The 17065-nt window shown below is 45.1% G+C and overlaps 1 protein-coding gene and 1 long non-coding RNA gene across 3 annotated transcripts in view; one reads left to right on the forward strand and one right to left on the reverse strand.

Annotated features, from left to right (window-relative positions):
* Positions 1-215: 215 nt before the first annotated feature.
* On the reverse strand, positions 216-6315 carry FOXF2 (forkhead box F2). The gene is made up of 2 exons (XM_030552294.1): positions 5170-6315; positions 216-1194 (listed from the first exon to the last, which is right to left on the reverse strand). The coding sequence occupies exons 1-2, from the start codon at positions 6149-6151 to the stop codon at positions 1028-1030; spliced, it is 1149 nt and encodes a 382-aa protein (XP_030408154.1). The 5' UTR covers positions 6152-6315; the 3' UTR covers positions 216-1027.
* Positions 6316-6445: 130 nt separating this feature from the next.
* LOC115646457 overlaps positions 6446-17065 on the forward strand; it is a 32114-nt gene continuing 21494 nt past the window's right edge. For both annotated transcript variants that reach the window (XR_003999029.1, XR_003999030.1), the window contains exon 1: positions 6446-6861. This is a non-coding gene — a long non-coding RNA (uncharacterized LOC115646457). The remainder of the gene's footprint in view (positions 6862-17065) is intronic.

Below are 17065 nucleotides of genomic sequence, written 5' to 3' on the forward strand. Positions count from 1 at the left end.
CATACTACTGCAAACCCTGCATAAATAGCCGGGGAAAATAAAGAGTAGAAAACTCGAGAGAGAGACTCCAGACCTAAGACTTGCTCAGGACACAGATCCCTCTGCAGGTCAATTACTCTCACTCTCCCTTCAATAGTATCTGCAGGGTCTAGGGTGCCTTATTATTCTTACTACGCTTGCGTTTAAAGGGACAATTACAAGAAGGGTTAGAGTGAAACTAAATGCCTGTCCAGTGAATATTCGTTTATACACATTTTATTGAAAAAGAATTTAAACATCAAAATATTTTTGGCAAACTGTAAAAAGTATACATAAGTGCAAATATATTCTCCTTTTAAAGCAGTTAAGTGTGCGAGTATACACAAGATGTATTTAAAATATTTCTTTTTAAAAATACTGTGGTAGAAAACAACTTTGTAAAAATAAAAACAAAACATTGTATTGTTGCAATACTGGAAAAAGAACTTTCTTAAACTCTATACACGTAACTTCTAAACAGTATATTTTTAATAATATTGATTGGTGCTGGGATCCGTGGAAAGTGTTTTGAAAAAAGTTAACTTTATTTAAAGCTCGAACCACTTAGAAGTGGAATTTCTCTCTGGTGTTGGTTTGAGGCAGATTTTTCCCAGTCAAAGGAAACTTGTTTCTATTTTTCTAAAATGATTAAACGGACCACTTTTGCAGACCCTAATTTTTAGGACAATGGAGATCACAGAAATGTATTTTGTTATTAACTTGGATAGACTTCCTATAAAAGAGACTGTTCCCCCGCCCTCCCAAGTACATACACACACAAAAGAAAACCTTTCAAAAAAGCTTTGGAGCTTACATCAACTTTTTCTGTCCTTCAAGGTGTGGCAGGGGAAAAAATGGTAAACAGTGCTTCCTTATGTAATTTTGCTAAGTGACTTGTGTACTACTCAATGCTATCAGGAGTGCACATTACATTTTATCTGCGTGAGTCCGTCTATACCTCAAATCTGTTAAACAGCCACCCGACTGTCTTTATTTGGTAGTGCTAAGTTCACATCACACAGGGTTTGATATCTTGACAGACGCTTTGATGGTGATGGTGATGATAGTAAGATCCACTAGCAGAAGGGTGAAAAGAAGAAATGCCATTAAAATTGAGAACAAAATCTTTCCTGTCACACACTGGGGAAGAGTGATGCTGGTAGCGAGGCAATCCCACTGCAAGAGAAGAAAATAACAAGAGCTTCTCAGAAATTAGCTCGACTCTATCTGAAAGAGTGGTTCTCTGTCTGACATGCGTCGTACTTATATGGCGAATATAAATTCAGATAGGTAGGGAAATTAAATGTCACAGTTATGACGTAGCCTTCTGGACTATTTAAGAAGGCCTCCCCAAAATGTTAATTTCCTTGAAGACAGTTTAAAAAGACAGTTCAAAGGCTATTGACATTTACACGATATAGTAGTCTTGTCCCATTTCTCAAAAAAAAAAGTAAAATTATTGTGCACACCTACATACTTAAATAGTTTTTGTGTGTATTTGTGTGAGTGTATGTGTGTATACAAATAATATGCTTTCAGTGTGGGTGTAGAGATATAGATTGCATGTGTGATACATTTATCTATATAATATATACCCATAACATGCAAACCCTCATATACATGCTACGTGTATATGGGGGGGGGGGTGTGCGCGCGCGCATGCAGGTGTGTTTTCTGGAGTTGCACGCACATCTCTATACTGTGTGTGTGTGTGTGTGTGGAGATGTAGTGTGTGTGTGTGTGCAACTATACGAACACACCTGCACTTTTTTTTCTATATGCAGTGTAGATAATGATCCCGATCCTACCCTATTAAAATTAAAGGGAAGTTTGTTATTGACTTCAGTGGGTAGAGGATCAATGAGAAGTAATTTTTGTTAATTATAGAATGTGAGTGTGTGTGTGTGTACTGTATCTAGCTATATTTGGACATGTATATTCATATACTTAAGATACAGAGGAATGATGCCCTACCCTTAAACAAAAAAGTACAATACTTCCCCCATACCGTATCACCAGTATATACATCACATATCAGCCTCACTCAGACATTTCAAACCCCACAGCCACACGCCAGTGTGCCCGGTTCCTGCTGTGCTGTGCTCTTTTGGGAGCAATGCTATACAACTGTAGTCCTGAGGTCCTTATCAGACTTTATTCTCCCCGTGGGAGCTCTGCTTGAGAAAGGACTCCAGGATCTAACCCAGGTGTGCTTTTCCCCTCCCAGCGCAACCTGTTCATATCTGAAATGGAATGTTCAGTGGGTTCAGAATTTTCCTCCGGCCTATTGGACCTTTTCAAATTTGATTCGAAAAGAAGCTTATTCGAGGTTCTTCAGTAGCTTATCACAGAGTCCCGCAGAGACTGGGAGCAAATCTCCGACAGCACCGAACATCAGCGTCTAAAGTGGCTAAAACTTTATAGATTCCAAGGCAAATGAGTTCGCAATTTCTGTGCCCGGAGGCGAGGCAGCCCCCTTAGAGTGAGGCACGTACTGTACTCATTGCAGCATGCCTATCTCTTCCTGAGCTGCTGTCATTGTCCCTTCCCTCGCCCCACAGTGCTCACTGTGTAAAGGTGATTATTTCGCTGGATTTCCTTGGTCTTTCTAATAACCCGGCTGGTATGCTCACAGTAAACCATTGCACTTTATTACAACCCTGATTCAATCAGGGAGCATGGTTTAATAGTGTGCGAAAAAATGTCTCCCTCAAGCCTCCAGGAGAACAAGGTTCTGTTTCCAATCTTTTCTTATTCTTGGGTCAGATGCAAGTCCAAGGCTTGAACTCTACATCATCACTAAGTTAAATGGCTAGTGATTTGATATAGGTTTATTGACCAATAAAAACACATTTTGGAACCAAATCTGCGTCGCATTAAACTAATAAAAAAAGCAGCTACAGAACCACTATGTGCACTTGTTATTGTCTGTGCGTTGTAGATTAATGAAAAATAATTGCTCTTATTCATTTACTGTTAAGAATTCTTACAAACCCAGGAACTATTTTTTACCATATAATGCAGCATATGCAGAAGTATATATATTCACAAACAAAACCTTTTTAGCTACCTAGGGTATGATGATCTGAACTGCTTTCACTAAAGGCCTGGGCCCAAATCATGGCATTAGTTTTTAAACAAAAAAAAACTATATTGAAATCAATTGGAAATTCCGTTAAAAAAACTGATTGCACGATTTGCCCTCTCCTCTAGCACATCTGAAATAATTATGAATTTGTCCCTTTGGCACAAATGATCTTAGATAGATAAGCTAGATCTATATTTTCAGTGGCGAGCTAGCTATGGGATCTGTACTACTTTTACGTTTTAAAAGATGAAACTGGATTTAAATAACTCAAATATTTCCAAGAATATGATTTTCACGGTAGAACAAAATCCTTTGTTTGAAAAAACAAAACAAAACTGTTCTTGGATTGTCTCCATGTCCCTTTCAAAATTAAAATGTTGCACTCTGACAACAAACGTCACTTCTAAGATCCTGTTGATTCCATTCTCAATGAAGTTGCTTACTATATTTTTGGGAGACGTTTTTTATTTGTAAACCTCAAAGCATTTCTAAAAGCTGTCCGAAGGTTATTAAAGTGTTTCTCGAGGGGTTGGTGAGAATATGTAATTGCGAACGCTCGTGTCTGTTCTGAAAACGGAAAAGGAAGATTATTGTTCTGATCTTAAAACCAAGGTGAAGAATGAATCTAGTCTGTAGAACGGGATTTACAATTAGAAGAGGCTATAATCTGGCATTTCGAAAGTGCAGATTCCGCCTGGGCAGATAGAAACTCTTTGCAGAGGTAAGGTTCGCGTATTGCTTTCTGGACCAAGGTCCATTTCCCAGGAGCTGCTGTAAAGTACTGAATTCCTGTAGCTGCAGCTGCTTTACAAATCAACCTCTGAGTTTATTTTCAAGGTTTTAACGCTGTGCGGTTTTGTTTGGTCAGCTTCACTGCTGAAATAAATTTAGCTAATGCAAACTTTAAACCTTCCTTTCCTAAAGAAAATCCAGAACCGTTTGCATTGTTAAGAAGTTGCTTCTCTGCGATCGAAGCAGCCAACCAAGGTTAAACATTGCTTTCCAACGTTAAGGCTGGGTTTTTTAGATCGAAAGCTACAGTGCAATTCTCTGAGATGAACTGAGGAATGATTGACAGCCCTTCAAGAAGGGAGGGGGGAACCCAACGAAGAGGGTCGTCTGTATTTGTTACTTGTTGAAATTCCCATAAAATTGAACAAGACCCTGCTCTCATATGGGTTAAGTCAGGCTAAAATCCTCTTCGGTGTGGTCCAGCCCAGACTGTCTTTGTTTGGTTAACCTCCGAGACCCACATTTAAAAGGGCTATTTGGAAAATTCCCCCCTAAGAACTTAACATATTTTACCCATTTTTGTGCCTCGTTTTCTCCACTAATGTCCCCTTTGCAGTTTTTCTAAGAATACATTTTCTATAATCACTAGAGCAGACAAGGAGGAGAAATCCAGACACATTTTCCCCTCTGGTTGTAGAAATAAATTGGATCTGCTTTAATCTCCTCTGCATTTTTAAAGATTAGCGGGTTTTTTTCCCCACTGTAGCCTCCAAGACTTTGGAGGTAATATTAAACACTTTTTAAAGTCACTCCTGATATAAATCTCCCTGGGTTTTTGTATTTAATGACGGATTTGTAATTCTTTGTGGTTTTCCTAGTATTTCTGGCTCAGAAATCAAGCAAACGTACAAGACGGGTTGAAACTGACAATACCATGAAGATAAGGATCTGGGTTTTAGCCTCTAAACGAGTAATAACAACACTAACGGTCATGTTCATATTAAGAGCCAAACCCAGAGCAAGGCAGTAGTGGATGGCAATTTTTGTCCTCCCTCTACTTAGCCAGAACCAGAGCAAATATGTTCCCGAACAATAGCTCTATTTGTCCTTCTCGGACCGGGTTTTGTTTTCTCTTGTCAAGCTCTGTTTTCAGAGAAAACACAAAGCAGCCCCTGCCTCGCCCTTGTTCCTGGGCTCTTATCTGACAGCTTCAGTAAACCAGAGTCAACCTCCAGATTGGCCAACCTAAGGCTGCAACCGGAGAGCCTCCTCTAATCCTAGCAAGAGCCCAGCCCCGGCCGTTAAGGAAGGAAAGTTGAAGGGGGTATTACCTGGCAGGTCCTCCCTGGCGTTTTGATGCAGATAGCTTTGCTCCAAAGAGTAGCTGGACATGCTGGAGTGGATGCCCGCTGAGGCTGGGTTACTGGGTGGCAGGGCCTGCTGCTTTATATACGGAGAAGCCCCTGATGCTGTCCAGTGAGCGGACGGGCTCGTGTAGGGGGAATGGCATTCAATTGCACTAGCTAAGGCGGGTGAGGACGGCACGGGGCTGCTGCTGCTGTCGGGGCCGTAGTCCCCATTGGAAGTCACAGGGCAGCTGGCCATGTAGGTAGAGCCCGGGTTGGGGGACATGTGAGGGGCGTGATGCCCCCCGCTCAGCGCGTCGTAGCCCCCGGCCATGGAGTTAGTCATCATGTCTAGGTTGTAGCCGTTGGCATGGCACGCTAGGGAGGCAGAGGGCGCCTGGAAGTCAAAGCCCTGGGGCAGGATGGAGGCGCTGAAGCCGATGCTGTTCATCATGCGGTACATGGGCTTGAGCGCCTGGCACTTTCTTCGGAAGCCCCGGGGCCGGCGGCGGAAGGAGCCTTCCTCGAACATGAACTCGCTGGCCGGGTCGATGGTCCAGTAGTGCCCTTTGCCGGGTCTGCCCAGCCCCTTGGGCAGCTTGATGAAGCACTCGTTGAGCGAGAGGTTGTGGCGCACCGAGTTCTTCCAGCCCTGGTAGGAGCCGCGGAAGAAGGGGAAGCGGCTCTGCAGGAACTGGTAGATCTCGCTCAGGGTGAGCCGCTTGGTGGGCGAGCTCTGGATGGCCATCACGATGAGGGCGATGTAGGAGTACGGGGGCTTCTCGGGCCGCCGCAGCCCCGAGCTCGCCTTCTTGTTCTTGCTGGAGGAGGAGGAGGAGGAGGAGGTCTCCAGGGCGGAGGGGGGCGGCTGGCTCATCAAGGCGGACTGGAGAGCTCCGGGAGCCGGGCTGCAGGAGCGGAGAGGGGCCGGGGGCTCCAGCTGCTGCTGGCCGCTCTCGGTGGTCATCTGGCGGAGGGAGGGAATGGAGGGGTGGGGTGAGACTGGAGCGGGTGGGTGCCCTGATGGGCTTGTGGGGAGGGGGCGAGCTGCTACTCCCGGGGCACCTCCTAGTGCTGCTGCTGGAGGCGGTGGCTGTGGACTGCAGGCAGCGCCCTGTGCATCACTCCCCCAGCATCGCCCGCCAGGCCCCTTGCGCAATGGCTCCCCTCCTTTCCGCCGCGGCGAGCGAGGCACTTGGCAGGACGGATTAGGCTGCGCTCCGGCTCGCCCCCTGCCCCCTCACTGCACTGCCTTGGGGAGGGCTCAGCTCAGGGCTTCTGACATTCCAGCGGGCCCCCCCACCCGGCGACCATCCCTCGCTGCCTGATCCTTCGAGAGGAGGAAGCACGACAGCCCCTCGAGTTTGGCGTCGAGGCTGAGCAGCCAAACAAAACCCGGCCACCTATCAGTTCCTTGAATCTTGCTCTTGTTCTTCAGACCCCCCTGAATCCCTCCGAGAACTCAGCCCAGCAGCAGCGAGACAGAGAGAGAGAGAGAGAGAGAGAGAGACCACCCCCTTTCCAGCTGGCCCCTGTCCACTCGTCATCTGGACAGGAGGCGCTGCAGCACCAGATCGCTCTAGCTGCCCTCCCTAACACACGCAATTACACCATTCATCAACCTCACTTATACATTTCAATCCCCACAGCCACACGCCAGTGTGCCAGACTCCAAAGGTAACGTGCCGAGCTCTCTCTTTCCTGGCATGGCAATTGCATGCTCTCTTGTCGCTTGAAGGAATGCCCCCCCTCTTGGGATGGAGGGAGTTTCCCACAGAGCAGCAGTTCGGGGGTGGGGGGAAGATCGCAGGGCAGGGGGAGGAGCATCTGAACGTACCCACCTGTGCTTGGACTTTGCCAGGGCACCAGCCCCAGGTTCAATTTCCGCACCACGCAACAAAACGAATGTTGAGCAAGGAGCAGAATAATTCCGGGGTGTGTGTGTGTGTGTGTGTGTGTGTCTCTCTCTCTCTCTCTCTCTCTCTCTCTCTCTGCTTGGAACCCGAGACAGCAATATTGCCGCTGACAGCCTGCCAGAGTTTTATATCGAGAACAAGCTCGCTAGACATTGCCAAGAAATGATGTGTCCTTGGTGAAATAATTTCCAATAAACCCCCCAGTTCCGTCATAGGGTTACACGTGCCTGGAAACAGGGTCTGATTCAGGAATTAAGGGGAGAAGGGAGGGGAGAAAGAGAGACAAAAGGTAGGTAAGTGTGTGTGTGTAAGATCTCTAAACCTGTGGGACCGGGAGATGGATGGAAGTGGAGGAGAAGGGGATGCTGGAGCAAAGAGAAAGGAAAGGTCTGGGCCGAGCAGGACGCCATATCAATGTGCCTGAAGCACTGTGTGTCTGTCTCCAGTGCAGCTCCTTGCAGTGTTTGCTGGTGGGCATATGCAGGGAGGGGGCTGGGGCTGGGGCTGGTCTTAGACAGTGACCTGCAGTTGAGTGGAAGCAGGCTTTTTCCATCAAACTCTGCCTGGATACCACACACAGAGCCCAAGTGTCAGTTTACTGCCCTGAGCCCGGCTCCTTTTCCCTAAGCTCCACAGTAATTAGACAAAGAAAACCTAAATTAACTGAACAGGCGTCGACAGCTTCCTCCAGCACATCACTGCTACATACATGGGAATGTGTCCGAAAATGGCTTGATTGTACCTGAGAATCAGCTAAGAAAACACTACAAAGCTCCACACTATTTACCACACATTTTAATAGGACCCCGCCCCCCACAATGGCTTTGCCAATATTGTTTATCTTTCGTAAAACATTGGTATAAGTTGTTCCCATACTGTATTTGAAGGCGCGATTTCTGAGCTTTTGGAATTACCTCCTCAGAGAATAAAAAATTCTCTTTTATTTTTTTGCATTTAAAATCCATCCCTGAGCCAGATCTGCGAGAGCAATTTTTTCTCCTAAACTCTGAGACATCCTTTTAAATCTCCAGGTCATTCCACTATCAGGGAACTGTGAAGTCTTCAAGTTTATATTCAATACACCTCTATAGGTTCTCTCTATTAAATTTAAGGGGGATAACTTTATGTGAAATAACTCCAACCTGGTACATTTCAGATCATTAGATTTAAACAATATTATGTGGGAGGGGGGAATTCGCTCAGAGTACCTTTCAGGAGAAATCTCTACTCGAGGTGTAAGAAAATGCAATTGCATCGTCTCTTTATTGCAAAGCAAATTAGAAAGAACTTTCACAAGTAAACCAGAATAGCCCCAAGTGAGCAGAGAAGCACCTCATATTTACCATTAGTATTCTGCATTAATCTCCACTGTATAGGGGAAAAGGGGCAACAATTTGCATGAGATTCCTTATACCTGACAGGAATTTACTCTGCCTAGCAGACGATTACTTTAAACAAATCATTAAGAAGCCAGGCGTGCTATTTACAATGAATTCAAATGATCATCGAGCACTAGCAGCACCAGTGGTGGTCTCTGCGTCTGAGTTTTACTGTCTTCTTTATTTTTAGCTACACGAATCCTGCGTATGAGACAAGGTACTGAATTGTTTCCAGGACTTTTTGCTGTTGGTATCGGCTTGAGGTTCCCATGATTAAACAAAAGTACATTTGCTGGTTGGTGAAGATGTTTATTTTGGTTGGAGTATTGATTTCTGTGCTTAACCCAGCTTTGGAGCACAAATGCTCTGCTTTTGCCATAGTATACGGACATTACACTTTTGGCAGATATGGTTAGTCAGATGGTGTTCTATGCTCATCGTTTTTATTCTAGGAAATCTCTTCATTATCGCGGTTTCAGTTTCATGTCCGTGCCCCTCTGCTTCTTGGGATAAACGAAATAGCTTACACCAGTTAAGAAAATGGGAAACAAATATGAAAGACAAATGTTTACTGCTGTCTTAGAAACCTTCCTTCTTAACTGCAGGCTCTCTCTCCCTCCCTCTCTCCCTGTTCTGAGGTCCGGCATATGAGAAGCATTTTTTCAATTAAATCCGAGACTGAAACTTAAACAAATCCCTTCAGTATTGTAAAAGTACGTTTCCTTAAGCCTTGGAGGCTTTCTCTCCACTGTCAGTTTCAGGGTGTCTGAATTTATCGAGATCTACATAGATCTAGACAGGCTGAGGCTGAGCTAGACAGATACATTTCAGCATTAGGAATATGACTGCATTTTGCGCTAGCTGAAAATGCTGATCAACCAAAGCGATCATCCAATAGACTCTCTCAGCAAAACCTAAAGAAAAATCCAAAGACGAGACAAGACCCTTCAAAGCGAGTTGACTGAGCAAGGAAGAAGGGGAAGGGCTGGAATGGGGGGAAAGATTTAGTACCAATCCCAGACTCTGTTGCCCTTTCTTTGTCCTGAGCCCCCAGACCTCTTGGCTTCTATTGGGCCTTTGGCACCAGGCCTGCAATCCCAATGTTTATTTGGATGGATTTTCCGTTTTGCAAACGCACACGTCACAGACAGGACGCTATTTATAGCCATCTTCCTCAGAAGTGCACACTCCCTTTTGTCCTCCTTCAATGGTTTGATGCCTCTTTTGGCTACGGGTGTGTGTGGGGGGGGACTTTGACATTTGAAAAACTTTGTAACAGATTAACCACCTAACTGCTTTTCCGATAGAGACTGTGTCCGTAAAGCAATCAGTGCTCTCTTCGGATCAGCCTGTGTCTAAAGGACAGAAAAGGAAATGCTCTACAAAAGATAAAGGCCTACCTTACTTGAAGTAAAAAAAAAAAGTCAGCAGCACTTTAGACAACTAACTTTTCAAGGCAGCGTACCTTGAATAGTTTGTTATGAACCCAGCTGAGAATCCTAAATTGCAGTAAGAATAGGATGTTTTAAATGAAAGGATTTCTACCGTTTTCCAAAGTGTGCTGAATCACGCAAGACTTGGAGAGAAATAAGCAGCAGACGGTAGTAAATACATTTTCCATTTTAGGACGGAATGTTTTCTCATGTCTTTTTGAATATCGAGGACGAGCCCTTTTAGATTATTCTCTGCTGCAGGAAAGCTTCCTTGGTCTGAGAAGTTGTACACTTCTCCCATCACTGGGATTTGTATTGAATACCCTGAGGTAGGAGACACTAAGAGGAGAGAAATGGAGTTCGTTGGTTATGTACAAAGGCAGAGACACAAAAACTATATAGAATAGCAAAATATTCTTAAAATGAAATCAATTGAGGAGAGGGAGAATGAGGAGTAAGACAAAAGAGACACCCGAAAACAATGTATCTGAGTCCCCATTATTATGCCTCACTCAAGCAAAACTCCCATTGATTTCGATTTACCCTTGATTTCAGTGGGATTTTTGCCTGAGGAGGAAGTGCAGGATCTGTGCGCTTGGAATTTCTTCAAGTGGAAACTAATGTGCAGGCATGTTCTACAGGGCCAGCTAACATCAGTGACATGGAAAGTGTGAAAGTTAGTTGCTCGGATCTCGCAGCCTTTTGCTATTTTCTCTTGGAGCCTTTCTGTTTCCTGGCACAGGTCTATTCAGCACGCTGAGATGGGTTTTTCAGCTTTCCGGAAAGCCACTCTATAACCTAAGATTTGTTGCCGCTGTTCGGAGTCTGCCTATACCATGCATTGTTCGAACTATGTGAGTCTAAAATACCCTCTCTTCCTCTTCACGGCTTGAGAGAGGAGAGCTTCAGGGAAAGTCTCCTCTTAGAATGCAGCAATACGTGCTTTCTAGATGGGAGATAAATTGTGAAGCAGCAATAGAAATGGACTGGGGAAAGAGTGGGCTGATGACCCCTTTAGCTCTCCCAGATGTGAGTCTGCTGCCGGACACCACCTTCAGACTCACAGGCAGGCTACAGGCTCGCAGCAGAAAGACTGACACAGACTTTTGCAAGGCAGCCTTCTGTACAGCAGCCCGGCTTAGGTATTCGAGGCAGCTAGGGCTAATCGTTCTGCTGGTCCAAACTGCTGTGTTGCAAAGGCTCCTTTCTCCACGGTCCTGTAATTGTCCTGTTTGCTGTGAGCTGGCGAGCTAAACAGTGAAATCCTACAGACGCCCTCTCTTCATTATTGGAGTGTAGAAATCACACTGCACGTGGGTAGAGACTCAGCAGTACCTACTGACTCAGAATTCGCCTCTGTAGTTTCAATAGCTCATACTAATGTCATGTGTGTATATAATTAATATGTCGTCTGACCTCCAGGCATTTATCATAGGAACTCCATACATATTACACACACTCCCTGATAGGAATCTGTACATCCTTTGTCTACTTCACAAGTGCCATCCTGCGGTAATTTAGAACATGGCTCTTTGCCTATTGTTTTAGGTAGATCTTGCTTTTCCTCCACCAGAGCACAATGTATAGGATTCCCCCCCCCCAAGTCAGCGATCTGCACAATTCTATATGAACTTCCCGGAGTATTAAAATAGCCCCCCTACTGCAGTCAGGATATAGGTCACCTCTTTAAAGGAAACACGACCCTTCCAAAAATATATAACATATCTGACGTAAAAAAAATATTTTGTCTCCGAGCATCCTTTGTCGGGGTAAATAAAACGTGACCGGCGCTGAGTACAATAATAATTAATAATAATTAATAATAATAATTAATATATTTTTAAAAAAGCAAAGAAAATACAAATTCTACGTCTAATCTGGTTTTCTGTCACAGCTCAGACTAGGACAGTGGAGTAGCAGCACCCTTGGCTTAGAAAGGGGTGAACCTTTCAGGCAGGGATGCAGGGATCTCTTGTGATTCCAACATATCAGGCTGATGATAAGTAACAACTCTGCTGTGGCAGAATCTTCCAGCGTAGGATGCGAAGCGAGATCCGTCGGAACGGGAGAAATACGTTTATTGGTAGTAAAGGGCAATCTCAATTTCTAGTGCACATTTGAACACCAGCCTTATAATGGAAGTTATTTTGGCTTCGTAGTACTTTTACTTAAAATAAAAATCCAAATCCTGCTCTCCACACGCCATTGACAGCAATGAACAAGGCCAGCAAGATTTGCCCGGAGATCTAAGCACGCAATACCTTTTTTGTTTTGCGTTTAACTCTCCCAGGTTTACATTCCAATCAAATGAGATTGCTGCTCAAACAGCTTTTATACATTGTCAATGATTTTCATGCGAGGCTTCGACCTTCACTATCTTCCACTGTAACTAGGTGAGTGAGGGAAAATGTCAGATCTGATTCCAGTCTAGTTGTTTTAAAAATACTGTCTCCCCTCCCCCCACCTTAGAGCTGTAGAATTCTTCTGCGTTGCAGTGGTCACTGAAGGCTGCTCGATTCTGACCCTCTTATTTCTGTTAACTGGAACCTTACTCCGGTGACTTGTGGAACTGCTGACAGAGTAGGGTGGTGTTTGGCCCGGAGTGGGTAAATTCTGTAAAGAAACACATGCGAGTTTGGGTTTCACATTGCAATGGGGAGTGAGGTTTGTAGCTAAATATTAAAGACAGGGCATGATCCTGCTGCCAGCTGCGTCCAGGCAAAACACCCATTATCTTCACTGATGCAGGATCAAGGCTGTGGTCTCTAATTTGGACTGTGAAAGGACAAGTTGTTGGATCCCGTGGAGAGAAAAAGACTCAGTTTGTTTTTTTTAAAGATTGCCTTGTTGGTGTGGAAAGCAGACAGCAGCTCGCCTTAGCCTTGCGATGTTAACGGGCAGGGAGGAAAGTGCTGTGGATTAATTGATGTGACGTAACACACAATGTAATACGAATCTGATTTACGCTATTTACGTTGGATAGATAGGGATTCAAAGTTTCGTTTCTGCCCCTGCCGCGTACGTTGAATGAGCTCATAGCAAAAGAACATTACGCGTCTCCCATCCTTTGCCGAGAGCCCAACTGGACGTCTGGGGAACGCGCTAATCAGGAGCAGGTTTCATGCCCCAGTTCGTGAGAAGTTTTCATTAATTTCTGAGTAAAGCCCATAAAATATAATGATCCACTCAAAGGTAGGGCCGAGTGACTGAGTGCTGGATTATTAAATGATTTACGAACATAGTTTGGAAAAAAGTAATAATCCAAGAAGCACCTAAGAGCGAGGCTGCCAATTCTTGAGCGAGCTCTGCGCTCCCCTGTCCATCTCCTCGGACATTCAGGGAGACCCTAGCGGTGACTAGGGCAGGGAGCAATAAAAGCCATTTTACATCATTTTTATGGGCTGTGATTCGGCGCACGTGCGTTGTGACCTGCACCTCCGCAGCTGGAGCCTCTTCCAGGGAAATGGGTGGATCAAAAGGAAGAAGAAACGATGCGCTCCTGGAACTAGGGGTGCTGCCCCGCCCCTGGCTTGCAGTGGTTTCCATTATACATAGGGCTTACAGTCTGGTTCATGGCTCTCAGCCCCCCCACTGCACAAACTGTCCCAGCGCCCCTGTGCGCTCCCCTACTCCGGGTGGCCTTCTCTGAGCTCCTGCGCTGGAAGGGCTACCGTAAGCTCACCTCTGCCCCCGCATCCCCATCCCTGAGGCTGGGTTGATCAGCTGGCTTTCAGCGCCGGGCTGGCACAAAACGTCTCTGACGGGTTTAAACCATTCATCAGCCACCACTGTTTTAGGGAGACGTTTCTTCCTTTTCCAAATACAATCCTCACACACCTCGCCAGAGGGGGAGGGGAGAGAGCCTACTTGAAACAAGAACAGATCCATGATCATGGTCAAAAGGGTACACTGACCTTTCGGAAACCTAGAGCCGACAGAATCACCGAAGGATTTACTCGGCCCCCTCTTTGACTTCTGACACGGGCTGTACAGTTAAAACGCCCGCTCCTTTCCTAAGCTCCTTAGGGTCTGGGGGCATGGCGCGTCCAGCTTTGTCTTCCTCCCACCCCCAGGAAGGAAAAAAGGAGCCTTGAAAACCATACCCTTGGCAGAAGGAACTGCTGCTCTAGAAGGGAGGGAGGGGTGTGTGTGGCGGGAGGGGGGCAGGGAGATTTGTATAGTGGGGGTGCTGAGAACCATTGAACCAAACAGTAAATCCTGTATCTGATGGAAACCGCTGCAAGGGGCAGCATCCCTAGTTCCAGCACCTATGGGTGGGTCAGACTCCAGCTATTGTTTGACACCTGGGGTGGCTGCTGCTGTCCCCAATCTTCCCCAGCCTCTTCCATTAACTCTGCATTCCCCGCTCACAAAGGGCCCACGTCCCTGTCCTTTCTCCCGGCTCCCCAGAAGGAGCCCCGCACCCCCGTCCCTTTCTCCTGGTTTGTCCTTTCCGCTGGGTGGCGCTAGGCTCTTGTGAATGGGGGTTCAGGCTGCAGTCCCAGTATTTTCACCACCTGCCGGGCGAACGTGTCCCAGGAAGCCAGGAGAGCGCCAACACCTCCCAAGCGACAGATCGGGGGCACAGAATAGCAGCGGGGTAGGGCAGCACGCGTCTGCAGCTGAAACTGACGAGCGAGGAAATAGCTTGCTCCGCTTTCCCCATACTGGAATCACGTTATGCCGGGGGCCCATGCCTGTCTCTGCTGTTAAAGCCACGTGCCAGCTCCTAGCCATTCTCCCTGTGCTCAGCTTGGCAACCAGGCTTCAAGGCGAAATCAATGTTAGTTGATGGTTGTTACATTATTTTTTTTAAAGGAGTAGGATCTAGGAATGCCTAACGTGCTGGAAGTATTTTGACGGGTTTATTCCCAACTAAGTGATTTAAGTGATTATTTGCTATTTATTTTACTTGTGATCCAAACAAAAGTTTGTCTTTGGTGTTCGCACTACAACGGTAGAACGGTGTGTTTTTAAAATGGGTCATTGCAAATCTGCATTTCTACCCGCGAAAGATAGCCCATGAGCACGGAATGTTGCCTACTTGCCAGGGCAAAAATGGCTCCGAATCACCTCCGTTAATCGCTCCCAAAGAATCTTTGCAAGATCCGGTGGGGCCTGGAACACAGGTTGTTATGGGGTGACTTCTTGCTTGACATTTTTTACTTTGATGAGTACGTAAAGACAGATATCTCTAGATATACAAACATTCATTTTCTAAACTCAGGGTTATTGGTCCGAGGCTGTCTGAAAACACGCTAGCCTCAATGTAGTCTATTGCCTATTGGGGTGGAGAAAGGGTTGGAGTGTCAGCACGTTTTCTTCTGAACTCGGTGTTTCCTTGCTTTTGTGACTTTAAATCGGACTCTTATTTAAGATACACTTTCCCACGTTGCTTCCTTTGTGCGTAGATAAGTGACTTTAAACCGAGTTAAAAGCACTATACTTTCGGTTACCTAATTTCCTCATTCGGTCTGGTAAGCTGCATATTGTGTGGGTTTTTTATTTTAATTGAGTGTTTTGAGAAAGCTGTTTCGGAGACTCCCAGTTCATACGAAATAATTCATCAATCCAGCTTTACAATCCAGTTTCCTTTACATTTGAGGAGCGGGGAATGGTTTAAGATTTATACATCGATATAATTTGACTGGTGTGACAAGCCCATGCCTTTTATTGAAACTGTTCTAATTATTTTTCGTTAGGCTGAAATGTACACACATCTTAAAACAGTTTACAGCTTTGAGGATCTGGCCAATTTTAAAGGGAGTTTTCCCCAGATGAATTATGTCATGGACTGGGGGAAAGGACTTTTTCAAAGAACCCATTTGTTTGGCTTTTATGTCACGTTTGCTGATAACAACATTCACCCCCTGTTTCTTACTACGCAAATAAATTCCCCCGCAGACTTTCTCAGGCAGCATTGTCCGTTCTTACCTATGTGTGTTAGAGCTGTGAGATACTACATGGTAATTTACAAGCGATTACAGTTCATCTGATGAGGCTAAACACATAGTGTATGTTGAACAATAACATACAACGGTGGCAAGGAGTTAGCAATATGCCAGTGCATTTGAGTGCACTAGGAAAATCAACAGTAGTTTCTGAACCTGAATTCCTAAGGCAGGTTAGTTTAAACATCCATCATCTGTCCAGCTTCTAATGCTCTCCTATCACATTTGTCCCAAGGCAATGTCAGAAAGACCATTTTAAACAGAAGGTTGACACCACACTTCAACTATGTGTTCACATTGATTAGAACTTCGAGTAGAGTTTTATTGTTTGGATTGCAGGGAAAGGAAGGGTGAGATCTGTTAAACGATTTAGGTCATGTTGTTATGGTGCTTGGCATGAACAGGAGCTGTGTGAGAGAGGGGTCTGCTTGAGCCCAAAACGAAAGGGAAAATCTCGGTGCAAATAATCGAAGGCAAACATCCCTGGAGGAAATACTCAGGAGCATGGAATTTTGAGTCTCTTCTTGTTTTCGTTAGCTCCTGCGTAGAAGTCTCTTGCAAAGCAAGGACCAGGTATTGATTGATCCAGCTTTGGTTAAATACAAAGAGGATTGGTTGGGAAGCGGAGAAACGAGAGTGTGATCTTTTTGAACGGCCTTCTACGGATTGAGAGAAAACAAAAACAGAGGACTAATTCCATTAGGTGGCAAATTCTTGTTGAATCATCCAATATATCCTATGAAGGCAAAGAGTAGTAGTGTTGTCATCTACCAACATACCTAGGGAAAGTCATTAACTGAGAAATGGGTAAATAAGTACATTAAATATTAAACTTAGGAGAATCGAACTGTTTTTCTTTTTTATCTGGCAGCAAGACGGGGGTCCAGGTTATTTCCCCAGACTTGCAATACTCTGTTTGGGGGCGGGTCGGAGGGAAGATGTTAGTATATTTGTTGCTGGGTGGAAGTTAAAAGAAATCCTTACAAAGGCACCAAACATCATATCGCTATTCGCATAGGGTGCTGTAAGTGGCAAGAAACGTCGCGTTTTCAAGCGCTCTCAGGAGAGCAAGCCAAAGAAGCTACAAAACAAGACACCCTGGAAAACTGTTTACATTTCCTCGTTTGTGAACACGACTCATTTAATACTATAATTTAAATGAACAATGATAAAGCTGTTCATGTGGCATAGATAAGTATACT

This window comes from Gopherus evgoodei, chromosome 2 (genome assembly GCF_007399415.2).
Source record: "Gopherus evgoodei ecotype Sinaloan lineage chromosome 2, rGopEvg1_v1.p, whole genome shotgun sequence".
NCBI classification, from domain to species: Eukaryota; Metazoa; Chordata; order Testudines; family Testudinidae; genus Gopherus; species Gopherus evgoodei.